Source organism: Anas platyrhynchos, chromosome 6 (genome assembly GCF_047663525.1).
Source record: "Anas platyrhynchos isolate ZD024472 breed Pekin duck chromosome 6, IASCAAS_PekinDuck_T2T, whole genome shotgun sequence".
Lineage (NCBI taxonomy): Eukaryota > Metazoa > Chordata > Aves > Anseriformes > Anatidae > Anas > Anas platyrhynchos.
Genome location: NC_092592.1, coordinates 33,361,231 through 33,387,930, shown reverse-complemented (window position 1 = coordinate 33,387,930; position 26,700 = coordinate 33,361,231). Strand labels below are relative to the sequence as shown.

At 34.5% G+C, this 26,700-nt stretch overlaps 1 protein-coding gene across 19 annotated transcripts in view; it reads right to left on the bottom strand.

Moving 5' to 3' along the window:
• ATRNL1 (attractin like 1) overlaps positions 1-26,700 on the bottom strand; it is a 493,325-nt gene that overhangs the window by 414,591 nt on the left and 52,034 nt on the right. For all 19 annotated transcript variants that reach the window (XM_072039818.1, XM_072039827.1, XM_072039817.1 and 16 more), the window contains 3 exons: positions 17,737-17,911; positions 16,883-16,970; positions 4,626-4,881 (listed from right to left, as the gene is read on the bottom strand). In XM_072039818.1, the coding sequence (XP_071895919.1) occupies positions 4,626-4,881; positions 16,883-16,970; positions 17,737-17,911 (519 nt within the window). The remainder of the gene's footprint in view (positions 1-4,625; positions 4,882-16,882; positions 16,971-17,736; positions 17,912-26,700) is intronic.

Below are 26,700 nucleotides of genomic sequence, written 5' to 3'. Positions count from 1 at the left end.
GCCAAGGTTTAGAATTTTTTTTTCTCCCCCCATAAATAAATGAAAAAATAAATGTTAAAAATAATGGCAAAATGGACAATCTAAACGTACCAAACTGGTTAAATCATATTAAAAAAAAAAAAAAAAAAAAAAAAAAAAAAAACAGTTACCTACAAAAGAAAGCATAGGTGCTTTCAATAATTGGACTTCAGCAATGTCCTTATACCACAATGGGAAATTAGTAAATAAGGCGCTATAACAGAAGGTGACTTGGGCACCAGAGAAGAAGCAATGCACAATGGAATGGAATTGTGCTTTGCTGCAATTACTAACCAGACTTGTAAAGATCAGTATGAATTAGTTCATTTTACAGCACTCACAACTTAAAATATGGTAGTTGAAAAAAATTAGACATCAATTCAAAAAAGCAGCAGAATGCCATTCAGAATGAATTGATGATCTTGGCTATCAGAAATGAAAAAAAGATCAAAATTCAATAATAAGTTAAAGATATTGAGCACTGGGATTAGTAACAGGGGCTTCTTTGAAACTGAAGCTCATCAGTTGATGATGACAGAAGAATGAGTAGGTGCACTGCTTCATCAGAGAAAGTCTATGAGCCATTAATGGATTTCTAAAGGTAGCAGTACGAATGTCATTTTACCACACACCAAGTGAGGTGTTCCCAATAAAGCAAGACTAAAGTTACATAGCCAGGCATTGGTGAAATTGCACCTAGAATATCCCACAGGCTTTTCTAATCATTCACGTTCAATAAAGGTGAACTCCTTGTGCAAAGGCTGCAGAGATGAACTATTAGAATGAGATAGAAATGATGATATAGCCTTAATTAGGCTGGAAAAAATGAGGTTTGGTACCTATAAATATTATGCAAAGGATATTCCAGGAAGAGAGATGATCTGCTTACATTAAGCGATGTATCATCCAGAAAACAAATGAACGTAAACCAGCCACTGATAAAAGGTTGGCTATGATTTAGATGACATGCAGCAAATAAAATTTTAAGCCCTGAAATAATTTTCCAGTGATGTTGTGAACAAAACCCAAACTGTTTAAGATTAATTCTCATCTATTTTATAAGGAATTATATTAAAAAAAAAAAAAAAAAAAAAAAAAGCAGTGTTTACATTAAAAAGCACCAGTTTTGATGGCCAAGATGATCCATTCCAGCCTTTCACTCAGAGGAAATTAATCACACCCAAAGATGTAATACCATTCCATCAGAGAATGTAAATCCAAAGAACTTAAAAACAAAAACTAATTCTTTCTTAATGTTTTCTTTTTTTTTTTTCCTTTTTTTTTTTCTAGTTATTTTTTCATATAAAAATAGTTAGGGTAGTCACATTCAAAAAAAAAAAAAGCAAATTTGATCAATAGTCATTTTATCATTTAAAAACAAATAATTGAAATAGTATTTGAGGATAACTAAAGGTGTTTCTAAACCAGACGTTTAGAAAAAGTTTTTATTTGCAGTAATATATCTAGTAGAAGTCAAAGCTAAGGTAGATACATTGGCCTGACTCATTCTTAGCATGTTAAAACCTTTGAACAGATTAAGTAAAAAGCACAACATTTCTAAGCTACTCAGTGTTCCATCTTCATTTAATTACAGTGACAATAAATTACAAACTTTTACTTGTAATTAAGAAGCTCATGCTAACTTACAAAAAAGAGTAAGTACACATTACAACATAGGGCCATTTCTTTTAGCTTCAAATAAATATTTTTAAATCAAAGGCAACCTAAAACCTACTTCTGAAGTCATAAAAAATAACCTAAAAACTGGAGCGATATGTTGCTGATCCAAACAAATTTCTATCTTTTAAAGAATAAAATAAAAATCACAGAAGGTTTATTCAGAGGTTTCCTAACGTATAAGGAGCTTTTATAAACTATGGTTAAAACAAAACACTATTGAGATTCACCTTGAGACTCACACTGTAATTCTCAGAAGGTTTATGAGGTATTGCTAACCTAAAGAGAAATAAATTTCCCTGGGGAGTAACCCAGAAAAGCTTTATGGTTGAAGTTAGTAAAATCAGTCACATAATTCCCATATCAAGATTTATGGTTTCCTCAGAAGTCCCAGCTCCAGTCACAGCAAAAAAGGACAACAGGAAGCTCCTTTGTTACTGCAATAACCCACATACCCTTGGAGTAGTAATTAATTCCTGTGCATTCACATGGTTAAAGTCTAGCTGCAAACCATGTCTGACTTTTACAAGACTTAGTTAACTTGGATAGAAATTACTTTCTTTGCTAATCTGACAAACATGAGAGAAATTTTAAGACTATGCACATGCATTCAACTTATATACCTTGTTAGTAGAACCGCATACCTATGGAAAAAGCTAAAAAAGTTCTTTGTGTTTCTTGACTCAAAGCCTATGGAAATCAGGGTCACAGTAACTAAACACAGTAACTATGGCTTTAGCAATACAATTCCATATTAAGATTATGAAAGTTCATTGACAAGACTAGATCACTAGCAGTTTCAATTCATATGAATCTAAGGGAAAGTTTTGCACAATACCTCCTTTCAGTAGGCATCTGGTAAAAGCTTGAAAAATACTCCATACTAGAACTAAAAACCATGGCTGATAACATTTAGAAAGAATAAAACAGTACAATTTGAAATGTTAATGCTAAGTGTTTTTGAAAGGAAAACAAAAAGGGACTCTAATTTTTCTTTCTATAACATCAGAAGTGGTGTCTAAGATGTTTTCTTTCCAATTCCAGTGAGTTCACAGCAATACTTTTATCATTTCGCATACCTTTTATATTTGGATTCTGAGCTGCTGAATTCCCCAGAAACTTGTCATTCTTAGTCCAAACCACTATCTGGAATTTCACGGTTAAAAATGATCCTACAACTACACAATTGTGGATAAATGCTGCAGCTGACAGAATTCAGGAAAGTTTACCACAAAAATCATTTGGGGGCGTTACGAGGAGAGAGACAGATGCAATGAGGTAAAATGAAACTGCAATAATTTGGCTTGTTTGTTTTTTGTGTGTGTGAGAGCGCCTTTGTTGTTTTAACTAAATGTGTATTTGCAGTCTGTTTTACTAATCCTCCACCAGAGCTATTTTAAAACTTATTCAACAAGTTGTACATTTCTACCATAATGACAGCAATAAAATATCCCGGACAGAGAAACTTTTACATTGCAAAGTGAATCACATGTTCCTCATCCTTATTTTCCTTCCATTATTAAGCTATCTATAAGATCAGTATTTGTAATTCTTCCACGCACTAAATAATAAACATATGGAAAAACAAATCATCCGAAGTTCAAGTATACACTAAACTGAATGAGCATGCAGAGAACTAGAAATTGTTGTTAAGGAAGAACACCAACAAATAAGAAGTCTTCAAGAAAAGGTCTCCTCTCTGATAGTTTAAAAACAAACTACAAAAAAAAAAAATCCTTTCAGAACTTTTTTCAAAAAAGCTGGCCTTTAATACTTAATAAGCCTTAAAATACCGTTGTGGAACATCATTGTTAAGATCAGAAATTTTTAGTAGGTTCATGGAGCATAACCAAATTTTTCTACAGGGAAAAAGCATCTCATTGCACTCTTCCTTTTATTCCCATTCTCTTTCAGCCTTCTTCATTATCACTACAAACTTTCAACACTACCATCACAATTAATTCTAAGAAGCATAAGAACTCTCTAAGTTTTGAAGGTACTTCCCCATCCCATAAGTCTGCTTGAACAGGGTCTATATACACATGCACAAATGCAAGCAAGTAAATAGAAACTATCTGAAAGATATTATGTCTTAATATAAAAATTTTACTTGGAAATTGTGTGTGTATGTATGCCATTATTGCTTAAATAACTTAAATAGCCTCAGATCAATTCTACAGAAAACAAGGACTGAAAAGACGTTATTTGAATTAGTGAGCATATAAATATTCCTAAGGATGCATTAAGAAGGTGTATTTTCAAGATCATGCTATTAAAAAATGTATCTTAGAAGTATCATGTGTAAGATAAAACATCTTAGTTTATTTAATTCTAACATTTTAGATCACCCATAAGAAAAGCTTGCTATGGTGCAAGGGGAATCCCAGACAGACTTGATGATTTACAAAAATTAGTCTTAATTTTCTTTTATTTCTTCTAGTTGCAACAAGTATGTATAGGCTTTTCTCTGAAGTGTATAAGGATAAACTAAGTTATGTTTTGAAAATACACATGAATATATTACAGCAACACTAATCTAAGAATCTTCAAATTAACTAAATTCTTTTAATAACTGCTCTTCATTGTATTCTGTTTATCCCTTTGGTTTTCACTCCATTCACTCTTTTTTACTCAACTATGTAGTAAAAACATTACACATACAGTAAAAAGAGTAAGTTCCATCAGAACATTAAGTGTTTGGAATTTTTTGTTTCAGTCTTTAGCCCCTTTAGAGTACCACAGCCATGTACAAGATAACAAATAGCCAAAGCTATTATATTCCAAAGATGTATGAATGCTGCTGTCTAACAATAAATGTGATCTATATAGTTAGAAAATAGATGAGATTTTATTCATATTGCCAAATATATATCTTCCTTTGTGAAAAGGGGAAGTGTACATAAGTTTAAAAATATCTGAAAGTGACTTACTGATGTAGTATTCTTGCACAATGCTTGTATAACCATATATGGCAGAATATCCAAAAATGATAATCATAACCACATCTCTGCTGTCCAGCTCTACTATGTGTGCTGAATGACCTTCCACAGCATACTGTTGGCCATGTACAAGTACTGCAGGAGTTCTGATACTCCACGTTTGACTGTGTATGTTGAAAATCCACAGCTCATCGGTGACATTGCCATTATTTGTTTCAATTTTGCCTCCATACATATAGATGTCTTCCTGTAAAAATTGGGAGAGAGCAGTTAATGGATTATAGTAAGATAACATCTGAACTGCATACTTGTGTGCTGCCTAATACTTCATAACTGAACAATCTGATTTAAATCTTCACATTTAGCTGATACCACATTAAACAGCTCAATATCAGACACTAGTCCCAGACAACAGTATTTAAGCTAAATCAACAGTGATAAGGAGAATGTTTCACTGAAGAATAAACCTAGCCATGAAAATGACACCAAAATGAATCTCAACTGGATTACTTCAAGCAGAAAAGCTTTAATTACATGACTCTAATTCATACTGCAGCTATTAAAAAAAAATAAAAAAATAAACAAACAGAAAGGGGTTTATAATGTTTTCTTACGGAATAGCTCACAGAACTAAAATGTGATTTACCATACACTCAATCTATGGGAATTTAATTTGGCATATACACAAGGGAGAATATTTTATCTTAATAACAACATAAGTTAAGTCCTCAGAAACTTCACAATCATTCACAAATGAACCCAAAGAAAAGGGACCATGTCTTTACAGGATCCCCTTGGGCACATTTGCTAAAAATTGCATTCCAATGGGAGTGTTAGTTAAGTACTAAAGGGATGCAAAACAGCATGGTCTTCATGAACCACATATCAAAACAGATGGCATTGCTGTTTGAGATAAATAATGAGTTCTTTACTTAAAAATTGACTTGAAATCGATTCTACTATATCTCTAATTTCATCTAGAGTATCAAACCAAGGCATATAAGTCACAGAATGAATTTCAGCTTGTTGGCTTCACTGACTGGCTCAAAAGGACTGTTTATCCCACTGAAATACTGCCTCTGGTTCTAAGAATGACAGTTAGTCTTTGCTAGGACATAGCAACTCCATATGCAGTCAGCATCTCATCTACATGGTGCTTGGGCAGTTGCGTCCTGCATGCTGCAGTATAACAAATACTCAGGTCTAACTCAACTTCAATCTTACTTGCTTAAGAAAAACAAAACAACAAAAAAATCAAAACTGCAGCCTTGGTACAGTTAGCTACTTGGGGGGGAGGGAGGGGGGAGAAGAAAAAAAGAAAAACTGGAAGATAAACAAATTGCTTAATATAAGAAGCTTGAATGAACCATGGGGAAAATTCAGTCTTATTTTAAAATGGTATCTAGGCAGAAATGTAAACTAAGTGTTACTGTCTTCGTACACATCAAGAAAGACTCAAACTGACAGACAATTAAAAAATAAACGATCAGTAGATTGACATTCTATTTAGACCACCAAAACAAAGGCTTGAGGTGGTTAGGATGTTGTCTCTATACCTAGTGGATGGTAAACAACATAGAATCAATGAACACATGAAAAACTTCCCCACTCCTGAGAGAGATTAGTCAGTAAACAAACAATTAAACTGTCTGACCTGTCTTTAAGAGCGCACTTAAAAATTCTGCAATTTTAAACTATCCTTTCATTTGATGTAGGTAAACATTTCTTCATTTGTAAGTTAAAATTCCTCCTATGCAATGATACTCTGTGTTAGAGATTAGTCTGGGCTTGGCTTTGAACAGAAGACGTTTACATTCTCCAGTATGAATTTACCTTAGGATTTGGTACATATCTGAAACCATTTTTTTCCTATGAGATAAAATATTTCAAAGAACTTGGGTAAAGACCCAGAGAACCTGTGAGGAGGCACTGACTTCACACACATCCAGAGGAATTGTTTTTGTGGGATGTAAACACTGGAGGAGTCTACAGGTGTCAAAGAAGCAAGACAGATTAAATTAAAAAGTCAGAAAAAATATTAAATAGAATTTCTAAGATACATATTTATACATATATGTATAATTTCCACAGCAAGAGAAGAAAATATCCCTCTTGGATTTTCTGGGAATTTCTTCTGTTGCTTTTACAAGCTCCTCATGAAGTAATTCCATAAAAAGCCTAGTGGAAAGGAAGACAAAATATGAAAATCTGATGACAAATTTCTCAAGAATCAAATCAGCTGAGATGATCCCAGATTTAAGCTCCTCCAGAAAGAAACTGGCAGGTACTTACAAAAATAAAAGTGAAAAAATCTGAAAATTGTTGTCCAGATCCCAGTGTTTCCATTTAATTTTCTTGAATGTACCAATCACAAGACAGCTGAGATCAGAGATTCACCTTTTCCCCTTTAAAATTTATTTCTGAGAGTAATCAAATAACTTCATCCTGCTATCATGATTTTTACTGCTGACACATAAAATCACAATAAGAGATACTTCTAATAAGTGCATTGTTACACCTATGCCACTATTAAAAATCTCGATGCTCTAAAAGAATATACATTAAAAGCATGACAAGTTGCTTTAGCTGGTCATCTTACTGAGGGTAAGTGATAAGATTTCCTGGTAAAGATGAAAATAAACTCCAATGGATGATTGTTCTCAAGGGGGAAGGTAAGCAAAATCAGGATGCAATTTCCATTTCAGTGAAGATTAAGTTTTATCTGTAGACTACTGAAACATCAACTTCTTGACAGATTCTGACCCTACGGGAATGAGCAATGTCAAGGCAGCTGCAAATTTCTAGAGCATGATAGAGACATTAACACACAGAACATCACCACCCCTTTCCTTTCTGAGGCAAAACACTCAGTGTCTCAACATTTGACTCATTTCTTGCTGAGATACTCATCATGAAATGCATCAATGGTAAGCAGCAAACCTACTCTTCCTAATTGGTTCTTCAGCTGGAAAAACTGGACCAACACTAAGTAGAATTTATAGTTCATAACACATCACATAAGCAAAATTAGTATTTATCAACCTCACTTTGTCTGTGTAAGATTAGATATCCAGGTAGCAAGGTGCTACAACTGAATTATCCAGGAAAAAGACTTATCTCAAAAATACATCTGACATCAGCAATGACTGATGTTGTCTATAATTACAGTATCAAGATGCATTTTGTACAGTAGCTTTTACAGTACTTTCAAAATTCCATCATGTTTATAGAGAAATAACATGTCTATGGTTTTTGGTCTTTTGACACAGACTTCAAGCTTCAGGCCAACCTGCCCTGCCTTACTTACATGTTTTCAAGAGGTACATGCTCTATTACATTCAGGAATGCTGCTTTCCTCTCGTGTCTAAGGGACATCTAAAATCCCTGTCTTGAGTGCTGAAAAAAGCATCATTTAGGTAGGATTAAGGGCCAAGAAAACAACGTGGTAACAGAAGTAACAGACCTGACTGAGCTTGTTTCTTAGTTCTTAAAATTTACAGGCAGGAGGGTGGGGGGGGGGGGTATTATAGGGGATTTGTGGGCTAGTAAAACATGAATAGCATAAGCAAATACTATTCTTAAAATCAACCTATATGTAGATAGCTCAGAGCTCATTCATTATACTGCCAAATAGAACTAAGGTAAATCAGCATCTCTAGCATAATCAACTAATTTCTCTCTCTTTTCTTTTTTAATACAGACAACTGATTACAGCAGAAAAAAGAAGCTAATGAGGTAGTTGCAAGTGAAATATAACAGCATTTCAAAAAGATTTCTGAGACTGAGCAAAGACACAACACCAAAAAGGAAGAAAAAGGTGACCTGAAGAGCCACGTGAACTTCAAGATGATTACTCAGACAGCTGACAAAGTCCTCCTCACAGTTCTACTTAACTGATTCAAAGTTCAGATAAAAGAACACTTCTGTGAGGAGCAATCCTTATACATGACACAGCAGATTCTGTACACGAGACTATTCACAGAATTAGACAGAGAAAAAGACAAGAAGGTCATGACAACTGCCTTATCGACCACAAAAACAGATTTAACTAAGCTTTGCTCAAGGCTCTTTCTAAGATTAAGGAGTTCCTAGAGCTGCTAATAAAAAAAAAAAAAAAATACTTCAAAAGTTAGCAATGATCAGTTGAACATGAACCAAAAACTACAGAAGAACTACAGAATTAAATACATACATATTTATAAAGGACAAAAGCAATAGTCAGGTATTAAACTAGACACACAAAGGTGGACATTTTCTGGAAAGTCCAGGAAGATATTACACAAAGGAAACAAAGTGCAAATGGTCCTCATCAGCCTAAAGATGGTAAAAGAAAATAAGGAGTCCTCTTATAAACCAACAATAATTCTAGGTATGCACTAAAGGCAAGGTTTTCTGACAGGCACAGTACAGATATACATGTAGATTTTCAGCATGGATTTTTCAAGGACACAAATGTTGCTCACCTTTTGATCACACAAATGAAGCACACTACGTCTGTTCATAATAAGATGGCATAACGAGGTGAACAAAAATAAGTAATGGTTTAAAAACAAGGCAGCCTCATGAAATTAGTGAGGAAAAATGACAATCTGGACACGTGTTGCAAATGAAAGATGTTAAAAACTGCACTCCACAGCCTGGAGGAGCACAAAGGCCAAGAGACAGACTGTTGAAGACAGAAAACAAAACAGCAGGCACTAAGCATCAAGACGACACAAGGTCTTCAACACATTTTTATTTTGGGGTTCTGTCTTAGCAACATCTTAAATCGCAGTGAAGAATGCAGGGAAGTATTTATTCAAAAAACTAACTTTGGTCATTTCGGATATATTACTTTACACTACTAAATTTACCTGAGTTACAGAAACCTCTCTAAGAGGTAAGATGAGCAGGTAGGCAGCTCGTTCATTCATGACAGGAAAAAACCTACCTACCACAACAGCTGGTTTCTTGGCAACTGTTCACATAAAAGCAAAGAGAACAGCCAACAACTATAACTTGTTTGTTTCAAGGGAATAAAAAAAAAAAAAAAAATTCCAATAGATTTTACCATCAGTTTTACAAATCAGATTCTTTTTCCCTTTATGACAAACAATACAAAAATAATCCATTAAATGATCACGAATATCCAAACTGGATTTTTTTTCATTTAAGAATAAAAAACAAAGCACAACATAAAAAAAGTCAACTACTTGTGTGACCTAAACAGATGGTATAGGAAAAAATTATACACTTCTGGTAAACAAATAGCAATCAGCCTAGCAGTCTGAGCTGTATAATTTAAAAGGCAAAATTCTTTTACGAGCCTGAAAAAGAATAAAAACTTGCAATGTGCTTTTATCCTTAGGATTATTCTAATGAAGAAAGACAGGTATTTACATGAAAGCACTAATTTCTGTAAATGAATAAAGGCCCCAAATCCAAATATAAATCTTCTGCTTTTAAGAGTATAAATAAATCAATAATAAATTAACTATAACCACAGATACTTGCACAAAGTTTCATAAGAACAAAGAAGTGTACAGAATTTCCATAACGTAGGCAAATGAATTATTGTTTTTAATAGAGTTAAAAGGATAAAAATTTGCAAAAATGACCAGCAATCAGGTATGTTAACTAAAAATTCTTGCATGAGAATTGTCAAAAATAGAAGTCTATAGCACTTGAGACATTTGGAACTATTAATATGGAAGTTTTCATAGGCACTTGCATGACACAGTGATATTAATTTTATCTTAGAAAAACGTATTTTTTATTGAACAAAGTAACCTGTATTTCTGAGGTTTATTAAAATACAGGAACTTAGCTCCTTGACAATAAATATTTACAAGAAGTAGTTCAAATAATAGTACTAAAAGAAACAGATCCTTCTTAAAAAAATATGTATGCTGTTGACATCCACAGGGTTCAAATATTGATCATATCTCCCTGTAGTCAATAAGATTCAGTAACAACTTCTGTCAGTACACATTATCAGGCAGCCTGATATTTCACTTCAGTGCTTGCAATCTATTAGAAACTTTTCAGCTCTTTGCATCTTTGCAATTTTAAAAATACTTCCACACTGCTGCTGGATAGTTAAAGGTATTACTTCAGAGAACAATTCAATTAAATCAGTTAATTGAATGATAATATCAGTTAATTGAATGATATATATATTTATATCCTATATACCTTAAACTAGTGACATTTTCCTGGAACACTGCTGTATTCAAAACACAAGGCAGTAATATAAAGTAAATATAAATATGAAATAAAATGCATGTTTTTGGAAAAGGCAAAATTTGAAATTCACTTGTTTGCCTGAACATTCCTACATGTACAGAAAATTAGGCCAAAGAAAAGCCTGCAAATAAAACTATGTGAACCAAGCTCTAAAACTAAGATATAAGCCAAAATTTTAGTAGAGAAGTTAGTCTGATCTTTTGTAGAATATTTAGATAAAACATATTGAAAATGAATAAGTAACAGACATACAGAAAAGCATTTAAGATTATTAAGATTATTATTTAAGATTATTATTTATTTAGATATTTATTTAAGCCTCCACTTTAAGATCTACTAGACATAAAAGGCAACCATGCTTATACTTCAACTTTCAAACCACTTAGAGTATAATGTTGAAAAAAGGAATGAAAAATATTGCAGTTTTACATAAAGAAACCAAGCTCTTCATAAGTAAGTCCACTTAATTTCAGAGGAACTCTGAATAGGCTCTTATCTAGACTATATACTAGAAGCGTGTGATGGCTCATCTTACCCAGTTCTCAAGGACTTCTGAGGTCCACAAATTGGAATTAGAAAGCAAGCTGTGCATAGGATGTAACAAAGTCATAAAATAATAAGAGTATGCAACTTGGTGGTACACCTGGCTAATGAGTATTAACAGAATAGTTAGAAAAGACTCTTACATTCCTAGAGCTACTGTTTCAAGTTATACTACAACAGCCTACATGAGTAGGCATATTAAAGTACAGTGAACTAATAGACAAAAGAGTGTCTTAATTATGTTAAGACAGGAAAGGTTTCACTCTTGTTTTGTTTAGGCTAGTAAAAATACCAGAAGAGTATATATATACTCAACATCTACACCAATTAATTTAGAAAAGGAATCAAAACAATTACCCTTTTTTAATAAAGCTTTAAAATTAGAAGTAACATTCATAGACTTCAAATGAGTCAAATTAAGTTTGTCTCATATACTGGGAAACATCTTTACAATTACGAATATGTCAGCCTGCCTGTTTGCTTCATTCTTATTTCCAGTCTCAAAAGAATCTAATTTCAATGCCCCGTCATCCTTCCACTGTCACAGGACTACTAGCAACAGTTTAATTACGAGGTCGAATTCTGTGATGTGACCAGAAGTTCACTATTCTCTACAGTGACCATATATTCGCTCTCTGTACAATGCCCATTATACATTATTCCAGGGATCTAGCATTTTTCAATTTACCACCTAACACCCTATCTAGTCATAGTTTGGAAGAGTTGTATGTACCTACTTAAAAACCTCACAAGCCATTTCCTTCAGTCTCTCCATAATCATTTTTCTTTTATGATTTATTTCAAAGTACGTTGACATTTTTCAAGTATCAAGATGCCTGGAACTATATACAATCTTTGAGATATGGGAGAACCAATTGCTAACAGAGATCGGTAACGCCTTTCCAATAACCAGTCTGAAGAGGCACTGAAGGCAACACTAACAGTTTAGCTGGTCTAAAAGCAAGAACACTTTTATACTCTCTCCACTATAAATGCATAAAAAGTCTTAGTCACTTGTTATAACTATACATCAGTGGGAGTCTTCTGATCTCTTTTCTTCAGAGTAAAGAAGTACAGTACTTCAATTTTAACTAAAGAAGCTTTCTGAGGGAAATGGGCACAGTAACTTATTTCATTCTCCACAGAGTCAATTATATAGCTTCAATTTACCTTGCACCACAATCAGGCAATACTAGCTCTGTGCTCTCACTCTGGTCTAGCACAAGGCTTTGAAATCTCAGGAGCTCAAGTCAAAAACTTAATGTAATTTCTTTGTGGATATTTTTTCTCTCTCATCTAAACAGAAAATGTTACACAATGACTAGTACACAGCTCAAAACACAGCTCAAAACTGCCATCTCTAGGTATTATATAAATGTCCTATCGCCCTTTACACTACGTTATTTTTCTGCTTTTCAAGAGAAAAGGAAATATGTGAAATATGTGAAAGGAAAAAATAAAATAAAAAAATATCTCAACAAGTTAATTTAAGAACTTATTGTAAAAAGGATGTACTTTTTCACTTAAAATTTCTTCAACTTACATGATCAGCTCCTTTGGCCTTTTGATATTTGATATAAGTGCTAGCAGAAGCAATGTATTAGTAGTTCCTTGTTCAACATTAGTGGTGTTTGTGTTCATTATTAGTGGATTTTAATTACTAATGAACATGTGCCTTTGACAACAACAATGCTTCTTAACTACACACTTGTTTGGTACTTCATTACTGTTAATGAGTAGCATTTCCTCACTGAAAGAAAGATCTCTGAATCACAAGGCTATTTACATGGGCATGCAGCAATAGTACAAGGGGTAACAGTTTTAAAATGAAATCGGGGAGACATAGATTAGATGTTAGGCGAAAATTCTCTTCTCAGAGGGTGGTGAGGCACTGAAACAGGCTGTCCAGAGAAACTGCAGATGCCCCATCCCTGGAAGTGTTCAAGGCCAGGCTGGATGGGGCTTTGGGCAACCTGGTCTGGTAGGAGGTGTCCCTGCCCATTGCAGGGGGTCAGGAATTGGATGGTCTTTATGGTCTGTTCCAACCCAACTCATTCTATGATATTTACTGGTTATCCTTCAGTCTGGAACATCTCAAGAAAATATTAGCATTGTCATATAAGAAAAGGTTAAATGATATTTTAAGCCTTTATTCTGAACTGCTAAATGATACATTACTTGAATGTTTCCCAACTAAAAGGTCCACATTCCACAAGAACTGTTATAACCAAAGATAGCAGTCAGAGTTAACCTTTCAGAGAACAGATAATACATTAGTAATGAATCATAGAACTGTAGAGAAAAGTAATTTTTGAGTCAATTTTGGGGCACACACAGAAGAATCTAGTCATATCACTGCTGTAAAACAGCTCTACAATACTAACCATGGCACGTACAGATTCAGCATCTCTGGAAGAGCAACGCAAGCTGGGAGAGGGTGCAAAAAAAAAAAAAACCCACACCTACAATTCTGCTTAAATTTTAAAGGAACGCTATACAAAAGGAAGACTGTTCATAAAAAGAAACTGAAAGGATAAGATATTTAATGACAATATGATGACATTTTAAGGGCAGCTGCACAGATCCCATGAATGCTTTTTATTTAATTTAAAAATATACATATACACAGTTTCCCATTAGAAACACCAAAATAAATCAAGCTTAACTTTACAAGAGGATAACAGAGAACTTTTAGAAGTCAGAAAGAGTACTTTAAAATCTGCTTCAAATCCAGGAGATTAAAATGGGGAGACATATAAGGCAAGCCAAGAAACAGCTTGATGAGTTGCCTGCAAAATTATATATAAAGTACTACCATACCGTTTTTCAAATGCATTAGAAGTACAGCCAACTAGATGATTTGTGGTGCCAACAGACAGTAGAGTATTCTGAGAAGATACAGCCTTAGCAATAAAATTAATTTTTGTATTTGAAGTCTTCACATTAGGCTTTACAGGTATTTCCATAGCAGAAATTACAAAATAACAGAAATAACAGAAGGTCATAATAAAGGAGAAAAAAAAAAAGAAAGAAAATAAAAAGAAAATAAAAAAGAAAATCAGCAACAGGTCATCAGGATCAGTTCTGAAGGAATTTAAGAATCAAACAGCTGACCACTGTCTCATGTGTGTAATTCCCTCCTTAAACATGTGTCAATACCACAAGACAGAAGAACAGCTGGCAGAAAGGACAGAATTAGTGAACACATGGATAAGTTAGACAAGTTGAGGAAAATTCAAACGGCTTTTGAAAACAGAAGTTACATCCTAAAAATGACTGAATTTTCCTGAAAGAAAAAAAGGTCTGGTTGATACAGTTACCTGGAATTTCCATAAGATGCTTGATATTGTTCCTTATGCCTTAAAGAAACTAAGCTGCCCTGGGAAAGGAAAAACAGCTCACTCAAGGGTAAGTAACTCAATGAAGCTTGGGAAAAATGGTCACTTTTTACAGTGAGGAGAGGTCATCAGTGGTGTCCCACAGAGAACAACTGTTTGTTCAGTCTGGCATTAGAACAAGAAAGCAAAGCAAGGGCAAAGAAATGCAGAAAAACCTCATAATACTGAACATGCAATACAAGGGCAAATAGACAGACATACAAAAGTTCATGTAGATAATCATCACAAGCTGCATACCAAACAATTTTAAGTCTGTACATGTAGTGATAAGGTTTTAGTTGACTGGAATGAGATCATGATATTGTAATTGATAGTTCCGTGAAAACAGCAGTACAAATCCAATAGCTCATTTTCAAAATGCTAAAATATTTTTAAGAATTATGAGGGAAAAAAACAGACTGCTGTCTATGACATCATCAATCTCTGAGTTACCAATACCACAAATGCTGTGATTCCCTTTATCTAAGAAGGGATGTAACAGAACTCAAAAAAAAAAAAAGATAACGATGTCATTCTTTCTAACATATGAAATAACTTCCCTCTAGTTTATTAAGAAGGCAAGAAACTCTCAATACGAAAAAGAAATAAGAGTTGTGTATGTCACTATATGTCAGATTTACAGAAAATCATGAATGGTACCCAGAACACAAATATGAAACAATATAAAGAATCAAAATTAAATGAGCAAATAGCAGTATCCCAACAGGTGGTATTTCTCCACACAACACCCCAGAATTCTTAGGCACAGGATGATATCCATGATCAAAAAAAAAAATAAATAAATAAATAAATAAATAAAAGGAAAAGGTCTGAAAGTGTGAAAAAAGATAAAGACAAAGTTCTAACCTTTCCATAGAAATGCTACTATTAGTATATATAATAATAATCTCAGAAAAATCCTTATTGCAGACCAGGACAACGTTCTGAAGAAGCTTCTATATGTTTTTCTCATTTTTCCTGATATTCTTTTTTCCAGGCATTCACTGCTATCCATTATTTGAACATGTTACCAGGCCAGATGAACATTCTGGTCTGGCTTAGTATACTGGTTTTTCGTTCTTCCCTACTGCAGTTGTCTGAGGCAAACAACTGAAAATTTGGTATTAAGGAAATGTGCATTTCTCCATCACATTTAACATGTTTGTCGTTTGTAGGCTAAATTATGCACTACTTCAACTGCTTTCACTGACTGTATTTTTTGGTCCTTTATTTTTCGGTTATGTTACTAACACTAGCCAAAAATTAATTGATTAACAAAACATTTTTTTTAATGTGCAGTTCTGTCTATATTCTATCAGTAAAAATTATTTATTTATTAAGTGAAACAAGCCTTTTAAAGTTCTTTCAATAAAGCAGCATACACACCACAAGATCTTAGTAGAACCAAAACTATTGGTTATATTTTTACATGCTTATTTGAATTTACAGTAATGATACTCTACACCTTTATTTAATTTGTCATTGAGTTTTGCTTGTTTGATTGGTTTTGGTGGCTTTTGTTTGTTTTAAATACTACTCTGGTTCTGTACTAAGTCTCATAAAACAAATGAAAGATGTATTTCTTGTGTAACAGCCCTTAGGGCACTGACAGGCCTTCATGGCCCTGACCAGCACCACCTGAGGCTCAGCCAAGGACCATCTGTCCCTGACTGCTTGACTGGATGGATGGACCTGAACCTGGTCTTATCTCCTGGATGTCTCCTGGTCTCCTCCTCAGGCATGTTTCCAGTCCTGTCTCTGGCCATGACTCCCGTTGCTCCCAACTAGACTCCCTGAATGGTCTCTGGACCTGGGTCATCACTTTCCATCCCAGGGGCTGTCAAAGGACACTGCCACCGCTCTGTGTGCTGGGTTCAGCCCCTGTGGGATGGTGCCTGCTCAACCTTGGCTCCCAGATTGCTTTCCCTTATACCACAACAACAACAATTAAAAAAAAATGCTATAGATCTAAGTACTAAAGATGACACTAATACAAAGTGTTTATGGACTAGACATTGAATTATCCTCAAAAATCCATGGATCATGTTAAGATTGCTAGCAGCACACACAAACTAATTAAATAGAAGGCTAAGGAGTCCAAACCTGATACAAAGCAAGAGTGTGTCCATATCTCTGGAGTGGCCCTTTGGATACAGGTACAACGTTCCATATACTGCTTTCCAAATTGTAGCTAGAAGAGAAAAAAAAAGTAAATGTTTTCTACCTGCATATAGGGCCTTTTGTATGTCTGAACTAAATTTCTATTTGAAGTAAACTTCTGTTTGGCAAAGTGTGCACACTCGATCTGTCACTGTTTATCTGATGCGGTGATCTGTTATAGCAGCAGTAACAAAATCATTTTTAATTATTATACCAGTGTACTAACTCATGATAGCGTACTAAATGTTCATTGAGGAAAAATCATGAACATCTCCTTCAGGGACCTCCGAACAGTTTCTTGTAAGTCAGGTGATTTTCATTATGGTCCAATTTTCTGAAAGTTACAACGCTAGGTTACTAAGCTCAGCTATCAGCAACACACACACACACACAACTACCTATGCCACAACCTTTTGCATTACTTCGAAGACTTAGTAGTGAGCAGCCTCTCACGTGCACGGTTGACTTTAATTTCCATTCACTTAAAAAAAAAAAAAGCACAGGTAGAAAAGAAAAAAGAACAGAAGAAAATGGGATTTCTTTTGGATAATTACAAAAAGTTGCAAAAGAAACAGAAGATAGACAAAAACAGGAGAAATAGACATGTTGATAAACACGTTATTTATAACATGTTAATTATAAGAAAACTAAGGAGAAAATAAGAAAGTTAACAAATAATCTTTTTAAAAAAAAAAGTATAAAACTTTCAATTAAGTAGAAGGATAGATGTACTTGTGTTGATATTTGTTTTCCCTAAGCCATATCAGAGGGGATATCACAATAGAGAAATCACTTACTTCAACACCATTTGGAATGAACTGTAGTTGAAAGTGTATCCACCAATCACCCACATAAATTTTCCGTGTAGAACTGCCTTATGGGAAGCCCGGCCCACAGAAGGGCTGAATGGCTTCACATTTGGTAAAATCCAGTAAGACTCCGTGGAAGGGACATTCAAAGAACAATCCGGACCTGTTTTGTAAACAAATGTGCAATTTGTACAATCTGTTAGACAGAGATGTTAAAGCCAATAAAGCAGAAATAGGGAAGGCTTAATTACAGATGTCAGGATTGCTCATTCGGATAAAATACAGTATACACTTTTATGTTTAACAGATGCTCAATGAAAAATTGGCAACAAGAGACATCAGTCAAATTGGAAGTGCTAGATTAGCTTAAATAATGATACATTTCGGCATTCTTCTCAGAAAACATACTGTATGAGTCACAAATTGAAAGAAAGGCATAACATCATGTTTTTAGAGGCAATAGAGGTTTAAAAGGTGTAGCACAGTATAAACAATATGCTACCTCTGGAGAAAAACTATACTGCATTTGAACTAATCAAAATAAGTTTATATTAAAGCAAATAACATTACAGTAGATTACATTACAATATCTTTTATACTATACAAAGTTTCAGGAGTACAAATTTGGCCTTCACCAATGCCAGTTTGCATTGTCTTTCAAGAAGACAATACACACTAAACTGATTGATAGAAAGACTGATTTGACTATTTAAATTTTATAATTTATCTATAAAGCTACAAAAGCCTATAGCCATATATTATTTTGGAATATATTTTAAACAATTATTTTTGCTAAATGAAGAAAAAACATCAAAATGTGTCACTTTTAAAAGATTCATTATTTTAAAAAACATATATACAAGAAATATTTTCCATTTGTTTTCTAATAAGCTGTGATCTCTTTGCCATTGGTTTATACTATAGAAACTAGAAAAACTTTAAAGACTTGTTATTTAAAACCTCAATATATTTACAATTCTGCTACAAAATAATAAAAATAAAAAAGAACAGCATGAGAACTATTTGCCTCTTGTCAGTGACTCTACAGCTTTACTGCCTGACTTTATTTCTAGCTGGGAAAACACTGAATTTTTAGGACACCAATGTGTTCTACCTTGAGCATTATCAATCACAGAACTGAAATTTTTATCATCAGTGATGGCAGACATATTGTATGACAGCTAAATGATTTCAGTAATTTGATGCTGATACTGCAAGCAATGTTATGTCCCTCTTGGCCTGCCTAGCTGGAGTAAATCCTTCACTTCACATTACTAAAAATCAAAGCTGTTGAAGTCACACTGGGCATAACCTTCTTAAAGAACTCTGCAGTAGCATACTAAAGAATAAGCAAGCAAACACACAAACAACAAAGAAACAAGTGAAAACCTAGTTTTCATCTTAAGAAAGATAAATAGGCAAAATTTAAGGATGTATAGAGGTACATAGAGTTAAGGCAAAAGTGTATGAACTTAGTTTCTTGAGGGGAAAAAAAACCCACAGGAGTAACAAAAGCAAAAAAAAATAAAAAGTCATGTTAAATGAAGGAGATGTAAAAATAAGGAACAAAAGAACTGCAAGGAAGAGAAATTAAGAAGCTAAAGGGGCAACATAGAGAATTAGATTATTACTGAGGACATGCAGGTAGCAGAGGACACCACCATGGAAAAAGAGCACGCCACCTGCTTAGAAAAGCATGGGTACAGGTAAAAGGAAGCTGGCACAGCTAAACAGCAGTGTAAGGCAGTTTAGCAGGTTCAAAAAAGATTAAACCATGATCAAATGAACAAAAAGAAAGGATAACAAAATATAGCATATTGAATGTAAAAACTACAATTAGGTAGGTTTGGTTTTATTCTGAGTTGTGTTTGCTTTGGGTTTTTTGTTTGTTTCTTTTAATGACCTAGCTCAAATCACATCTCTGATGTGACAGAGCAGCACATGACTTTTTTTTTTTTTAAAAAAAAAAAAAAAGGTACCAGCAAGGATCTGGAAAATTACAGGCCTGCTATGCTCATGTCCCTACCATACAAATCAGCATAAGCTAAAAGAATGGTCAGAATTAGTCAATGGACAGATAATTGCAAACTACATGTAAAAAAATCAGTACGCTTTTGCAAAGAGAAGACCTGTCTTTCTAACTTGCTAAGAAAATACCAGGATGGAGTGATCCATTTGATACACTGACACAGATTTTCACAAGGCTTTTAACAAAATTCCTCAAGACTTCTAAGGAAATCTGACTGCTGTAGAAAGAGAATGGAAGTCTTTGCATGGCTAAATAACTGGCTGTAAACTAGAAGACCGGAGTAAAGGAACCCGTCTAAAGGGACAGAGGTCACCAGTGGAGTTCCACAAGGATTTCTGCTTGTACCTCTGCTACGCAATGTACACATTAATGAGCTCAAAAGTAAAGTAGCAAAGAAAGCTTGCTGATGATGATGATTTATGGAGGGTAGAAAAAATAAGAACAGCCTTTGATGAACCACAGAAGTTCTTACGTGACTGAGCAAAACAATTAGACATAAAACTCAATATAGATTAATGTAAAACTATGTAAGCTATGTTCTAGCTCAGCTAAACAGACAATAGCCTCAGCTAACCATCACTTCTCAGTAGCAGAGTTTCAGGTTAAGAAACCGACACAATGATGAAAATACCACAATACTCAGCAATAGTCAACAAAACAAATCATAGGGTAGGAACAGAGGACACCGTTACCCCAACGTATAAATCACTTCGAAATCTGTGAGCCCTTCTCAATAATAAAAGATATATTAGAGCTGGAGACTATTTTTACAGCAGAGTAACTATGATATTTAAAGGAACAACCAAGTCAGCTGGGTCTTTTTGTCTGGAAAAAAAAAAAAATAATGGAAGCAAATGCTAAAGGTCTATAAAATAAGTGACAGAGGGTGGATGTGAATAATTTACAGTCCCTTCAAACGTATCTAGAGAGATCCATCAAATGCGGCATGAAGAAGCAACATTCAAACCAAACAGGAGGAGGTAGTAGTTCATGCAAAAATCATCAGACCCTCTTGCCAAGGAGCTCTGACAAAGGATGCTCTGGATGCAAAGGCTTACACAGAATCAAGGAAAAGCTGGACAAATGTTTAGAAGAGAACCAGTGAAGTGAACTAAAACTAAATAAGCACGTGACATCAAGTCCATAATTTTAAAACGTTATCCTTATTGAAAAAAAGATCAAGTTTTTCCAGTGTACATTATCATTTTGGGGCAACTTGTTACAATTACTCCTTATACACAACAACCAGGTAAATCACCTGTACCTAACCATTTGTCAACTTTTCCTGGTACTTCCTAGAAAAATGATGTTGACTTGTATCCAGATTACCTTTTGTTGCTTAAATGATAGAGACCCTCGATTCCCATTGCTCATTATACCTTCTGCCCAGGAAAAGATTAATGGTATTTTAATGAGGTCTAATGAAGGTAGGAATAATTCAGTATATTATTCCTCAAGCATTAATATTGATACTGTAGTAATATTGTAACCTCAACAATATTCTGATTTGGTAAAATCACAGCAGGAAACACTTAATTTGAATCTAAAAGTGCTCAAAAATAAAAAGATGATTAGTTATTCTTTGATCAGGGCACAGTTCATAATTATAAAATCTGTGCCGCCAGTAAAATGAAAATATATTTCTGTTTTTAATAAAAGATAACATTCTTGCACAGAAATGTAGTGGTCAACAGTGTCCCCTAGTGGGGAATCACAAATCAAACACAAGCTACTCGCCTGCTAATTGATTTAAGGTTTTCTTTTCTGGAGACAGAGAAGCACAGAAATTCACATAGCAAATCCAAAATATTATTCCTGCCTACACTATGCTTAGATTCAAATGACTGTATTAAAATGAGGAAAAACTTTTTATACTATGCTAACAATGCCAAAATCTTAATACTGATAACCAGATCAGTAATTTAAATATCACAGGTAACTTTCTTGCAACCTCATACTTCATTGTTGGTAGGTCTACAACGAATGACAGGAAGAATGAGATGGGGAGAAGAAACACCACACTCCCAGCTCTGACATGGAAGAGGGACGCATTCTGAGGAGATGAACCTGAACTCAGGAGCTTGAAAACACTGAATCCTCCAATGTTTTCTTCAAAGGATGTAACACCCTATGCATGACTCACATGATTATTAAAGTGACATAAGCTGGCATTGCCACCAGAAAAGCCACCCTTGGCCTCCCCCAACTCCTTACTCTCTATCTCACATCACCGCTGGTGCCAATTTTCATGTGGCTGCACTGAACCAGGTGAGGGAATACATCCAGGTTAAAACTAGCTTTGCTTTTTGGCCAGATGAACCTTTAATCTGGGTGCAATCCCTTACCTGTTTCACTTTGCATGCATACACATGGTTATACCAACACAAGTAAGACTGACCAGCCAGGACTGCCTCTTCAGTAGAGCTGTAAAACCTTCATACATACTGAAATAACTCTGTGTAAATCTGTGTAAAAATGGAATATATAGTTGAGGAAAAAAAAAAAAAAAGGCAATATAATAATACTGACATCTATTGAAACATCATTTAAAGAACAAACGCTTTTGTGTGGCTAGTGTCTTATAAAGGCAAGGTAACTGTAGGATTTTGGAATATAATTTACAGATCTTCATACTAAAGTATATATACCATGAAACATCACCATTATTTCAGCACAAATACATTTTCACTTCAGAAACGTCACATCCACTAAATATACATCTTTTGTGGAACAGGCAGCAGTACAGCTGCAGAACACAGATAAACGTTTTACTATTTTCTATGCAAATACTATTTTCTCCATTTATTTAAAATTGGATTTCTTTCTTGCCCACTCAATCCAAAAGAAAAAAAAAAAAGGTTTAAACACAGGAAACAACTGTATAAAACTGAATTGGAAGTCAATTACGTTATCCTCAAAGGTAGGAAAAAATTCTATAGGTTAAAAAAAAAAAAAAAAGAGAGAGAGAGAGAGATTTACCCACACAACACAAGAGAAGGAATTTAATTTCTATTTACTGAAGAGTTTCGTGAACTGCCAAAGTAACTATCTGTTCCAGTAGTTCAAGTCATAAGATCAATTTCCACCTAATGAGAAAACATCATCTATTGTCTTCAATGTTAATCTTCTCCTTCAGGATCACAGGGAAAAAAAAAAAAAGTATTGATCTCTTGAATATAAATGTTATGGTCCTTTTTTCATACAATCTAATCAAAGCATTCAAATCAAGTATTTATTATTTTTATTTATTCTGTATTTGATGTTTGAGGATTTGAGTTGTGAATTATTACTGTAAAATAATTTTTCAATCACTACAAACATAAACAAAATACTGCTATTCTCAAGTATCCAATAAAATCTTCATATTATAATGAATTTGAAACCATGAAAAATATGGGACTTGATAATCCTTGTGATTTCCTCCAACTCAAAATACTCTATGATTCTAAATAATTTTACTTATTTTTTTATTTATTTTTTTTTAGAAAAGCAAACATATCTGAATATTACTTTCACTAACAACTCTTGATATTGGAAGTTTTACCAAGCAGTAAATCATCTTTCTTACAGGAAAGCATTGAGGTGGTCATTATATAAACAAAAATAAATATTTAAAATAATATATATAAAAACCTGCTATATAAGATACAGCATTGTTAAAAATAAAATAAAAAAAAAAAAAAACACAGAAGGACAGAAGAATTTGGGACTGGTCTTCGGTGACAAACTCCAACAATCCACTGTCCATGAACGGTGTGAGGAGTGGAGTTGCTGATCCGGGCAAATGAACCAAGACTATCAGAAGTCAGGCTGCCAAATGAGCTGCCCTCATTGTTACCTCTTGGGATGTTCTCCCACAGAAACTAGTGCCAAAGAAGCAGAGGAGATAAAATCTTTTAGCAAATGGTTGGGCTTTGCCCTATGGATCAGAATAGCTGAAGAACAGTATCCTTGACGCCCACAGGCCTGCGAACGGGTGAGAGAAGGTAATTGGGGGAAAAAAAAATAATGGCACATCCCACCAGAAATGCGGGGTTGTCTGTCCTAGACAGGCCTACAGTGGATGCCCTTTAATGCCGTGTCTGCAACAATACAATAAGATCCAGCCACCTGGCTGGCCATGAGGCAGGGGTGTGCAGAGCCTTGCAGCACTGTAGCTTTGACCTGTGCTCAGCCAGCTCCCTGCAACAGACACCTGGGATATGGGAGCCACAACAGAGCCCAGCCCTCTAGGTACCTCTCCCAGTTAGGCAGCTGGTATCTATGTCCAAACTAACAAGGAATAATAGCTATATGGCAAAAACCCAACCAAGAGGTGAGCATTTCACTTCAGCAGGCAGTTGACAGAACCTGAAGTGACAGAAGTGAAGCCCTACACACCTGCACTGAGAAGGGTAAGACCAAATGCTGTCTGTGGATACTGCAAGGAAAGCCTTACAAGTCTTTCATAACTGAGCACAACTGCACTCCTCAGTAGACTGTGCATATGAGTTTTTTATTTTTTCATTTTTATTTTTTTTATTCAGCTGAAAAAAAATAAGTTTTGGTGCTTAGACTCCAAAAGAAGAAGGGCCTATAGCACAGCTGATCCATTCAGTCTGTAGTTTTTGAGGCTCCAGATGCTGCCAGTGGGCTACCAAGTTCTAATATTTCTGCTAACAAGTTCTAGAAATCTTCACAGCTCTAGTAGTTAAAAGCCTGCTGCTAATTTTCAAGCTAGATGTATTGACAACCTGCTTACCCATTTTCCCCCCCATCTGTCAGCGATATCACTTGACTGAAAAAGCTGGCTTCTCTTTTAATAATGTACAGCCTACTAACATTTACAAACAATTTATTCCCTCCCAGCCTTTTTACTAATTTAAACAAATTCTGCATCTTCCATTGCCCTGATCATCCTAATGGTTCTCCTCTGTGCAATTTGCATTCATAAAAGTGTAATAATAAAAATGAAGTATAGTACTAATATTTTCCTAGGATTAAATGTAGATTATGGCTGAATATCCTACTAGTACACTTGACAGTTTATATAGAGTATATAAAATTAAGTATACGAATTAGTTCATATTCTAATTGATAGACAGGCAAGTTTTCTTCCATGTCACCTTCCCCACTTCAATCCTAGCTGATAAAACACATTCTTAGTATTCCTAGTCCTTAAACATATGAATTTAGGATTTATACTGAAGTGATTGCACCCCACACATTACTCCAACATCCCGTCACCCCATCTTTTTTTTTTTTTTTTTTTAAAAGGAATATTCTGGTCCTCCTTCATATTAAAAACAACTCCTGCCTTCATATTAACGGATTCCATTAGCAGTCTTATAACCAGATTATAAAAATTATGTAACAAGATCAGTCCCAAGATCAGTCTTTAAGTACTATTTACATCTTTCCCTCTTAAGTTACTTGTTTAGCTCTCCCACTGATGTTTCCCAATAAACAAGCTGTGCTGCTGTTATTGTTCCCTCATGTCCACGTATACCATTTTCAGCAATTTCCTATCATCAAATGCTGAGGTTCAGGTGAAATTTACTGCATTTTCTTACAAATTATTTTAGTATGAACTATATTGATAAATTCACATCTCATCCGTTTCACAGTTCTAAACATACCATATGTTTAATTATTCCTTTCCTCAAATTATGGTCTCAAAAGTGACACACTGACATCAACCTAACAACTTTTGAGCTGCCTTTGGAATTAAGTCAAGCTCCTTGAAGTTAAAGAATGCTTCTATAAGCAGGGTCTGGGGGGACATGACACCTTCAGACTAATTAATATTTTCAGCATTTCCACAGATAGCCCATTTAACAGTGCTAAAAAGTACGGGACTGTCTGCATTCCTTCCAGTCGTTCTGAATTGTCAATGACATTATAGAAATCAACTATTCTGGCATCTCCTCTGCTCATTTACCGTCTGAGACAATCCAAGACACTGTTACCAGTATCAAAGATAATTTGCTGGCTGTATACTCAGACTGAGTAACATCTTACTAAAAATTATCTTTTCAACTTCTTAAAAACTTTGTCTCAGTCAAGTCCCCGTTTCTTTCTTGTCTGCGTCTAGCAAATAGAATAGATCACCAGTTTTAAGATACCTTTTTCTCTGCCCAACATACACCCAAAGTCTGTACCATCAGGCTTCAGCACACCAAGTCAGATTAACCAGCAGTACTCATAAAAGGAAGCGGTATTCATGAAAAACTCCAGCTTCTTTCCTTCGTGGTAGGCCTCTCCCAGGTTAAAGTTTTAAACTAAATAGATTTCAAGGAATATTAAATTATTTTTCCTCTACACATTTCTGAGACCAACTACAAATGCTGCAATAACAATTGTACTTTTTGTTCAGAATAAGAATACTATTATTCTTAATTACTTGCTTTCTAAGCCTAAAAGATATTGTCATGATATCATTTACATTTGCGACTAATGCTTACCTGTGAATATTTACAATTACAACACCCAATTTCCACAAAATGCGCTGTCATGTGCATATCATGAAGAAAACACCTTGTTACTCAAAACATGTACGCTACTCGAAAGATGACCCTGTACTTGTTTTAACTGAATTCTTCGCTGATGTTCCTCCCACAATACCCACAAGATGTCGCTATTGTAAAAAAGAACCCCGTGTATGGTATAATAGGAAACACCTTTTCATTTTTTGAATGAGGATTTTATTTACAGTGTATATCAATCAATGCAATTGAATGAAATATTTTTTCCTATAAGAGGGCTAAATACACTCTAATCAACAAGAAAAAAAAAAAGAAAACCTCTCTTCAGGAATATAGAAATCAAGAACCTACTTTAGCTAATTGATTTGAACTACCAAAACCAAGAAAAACTCTGGCAGACCGCAAGAGCAGTAGGATAGGTAAAAACATTTATGGTTCCAGTATTGCAGATAACTTGTG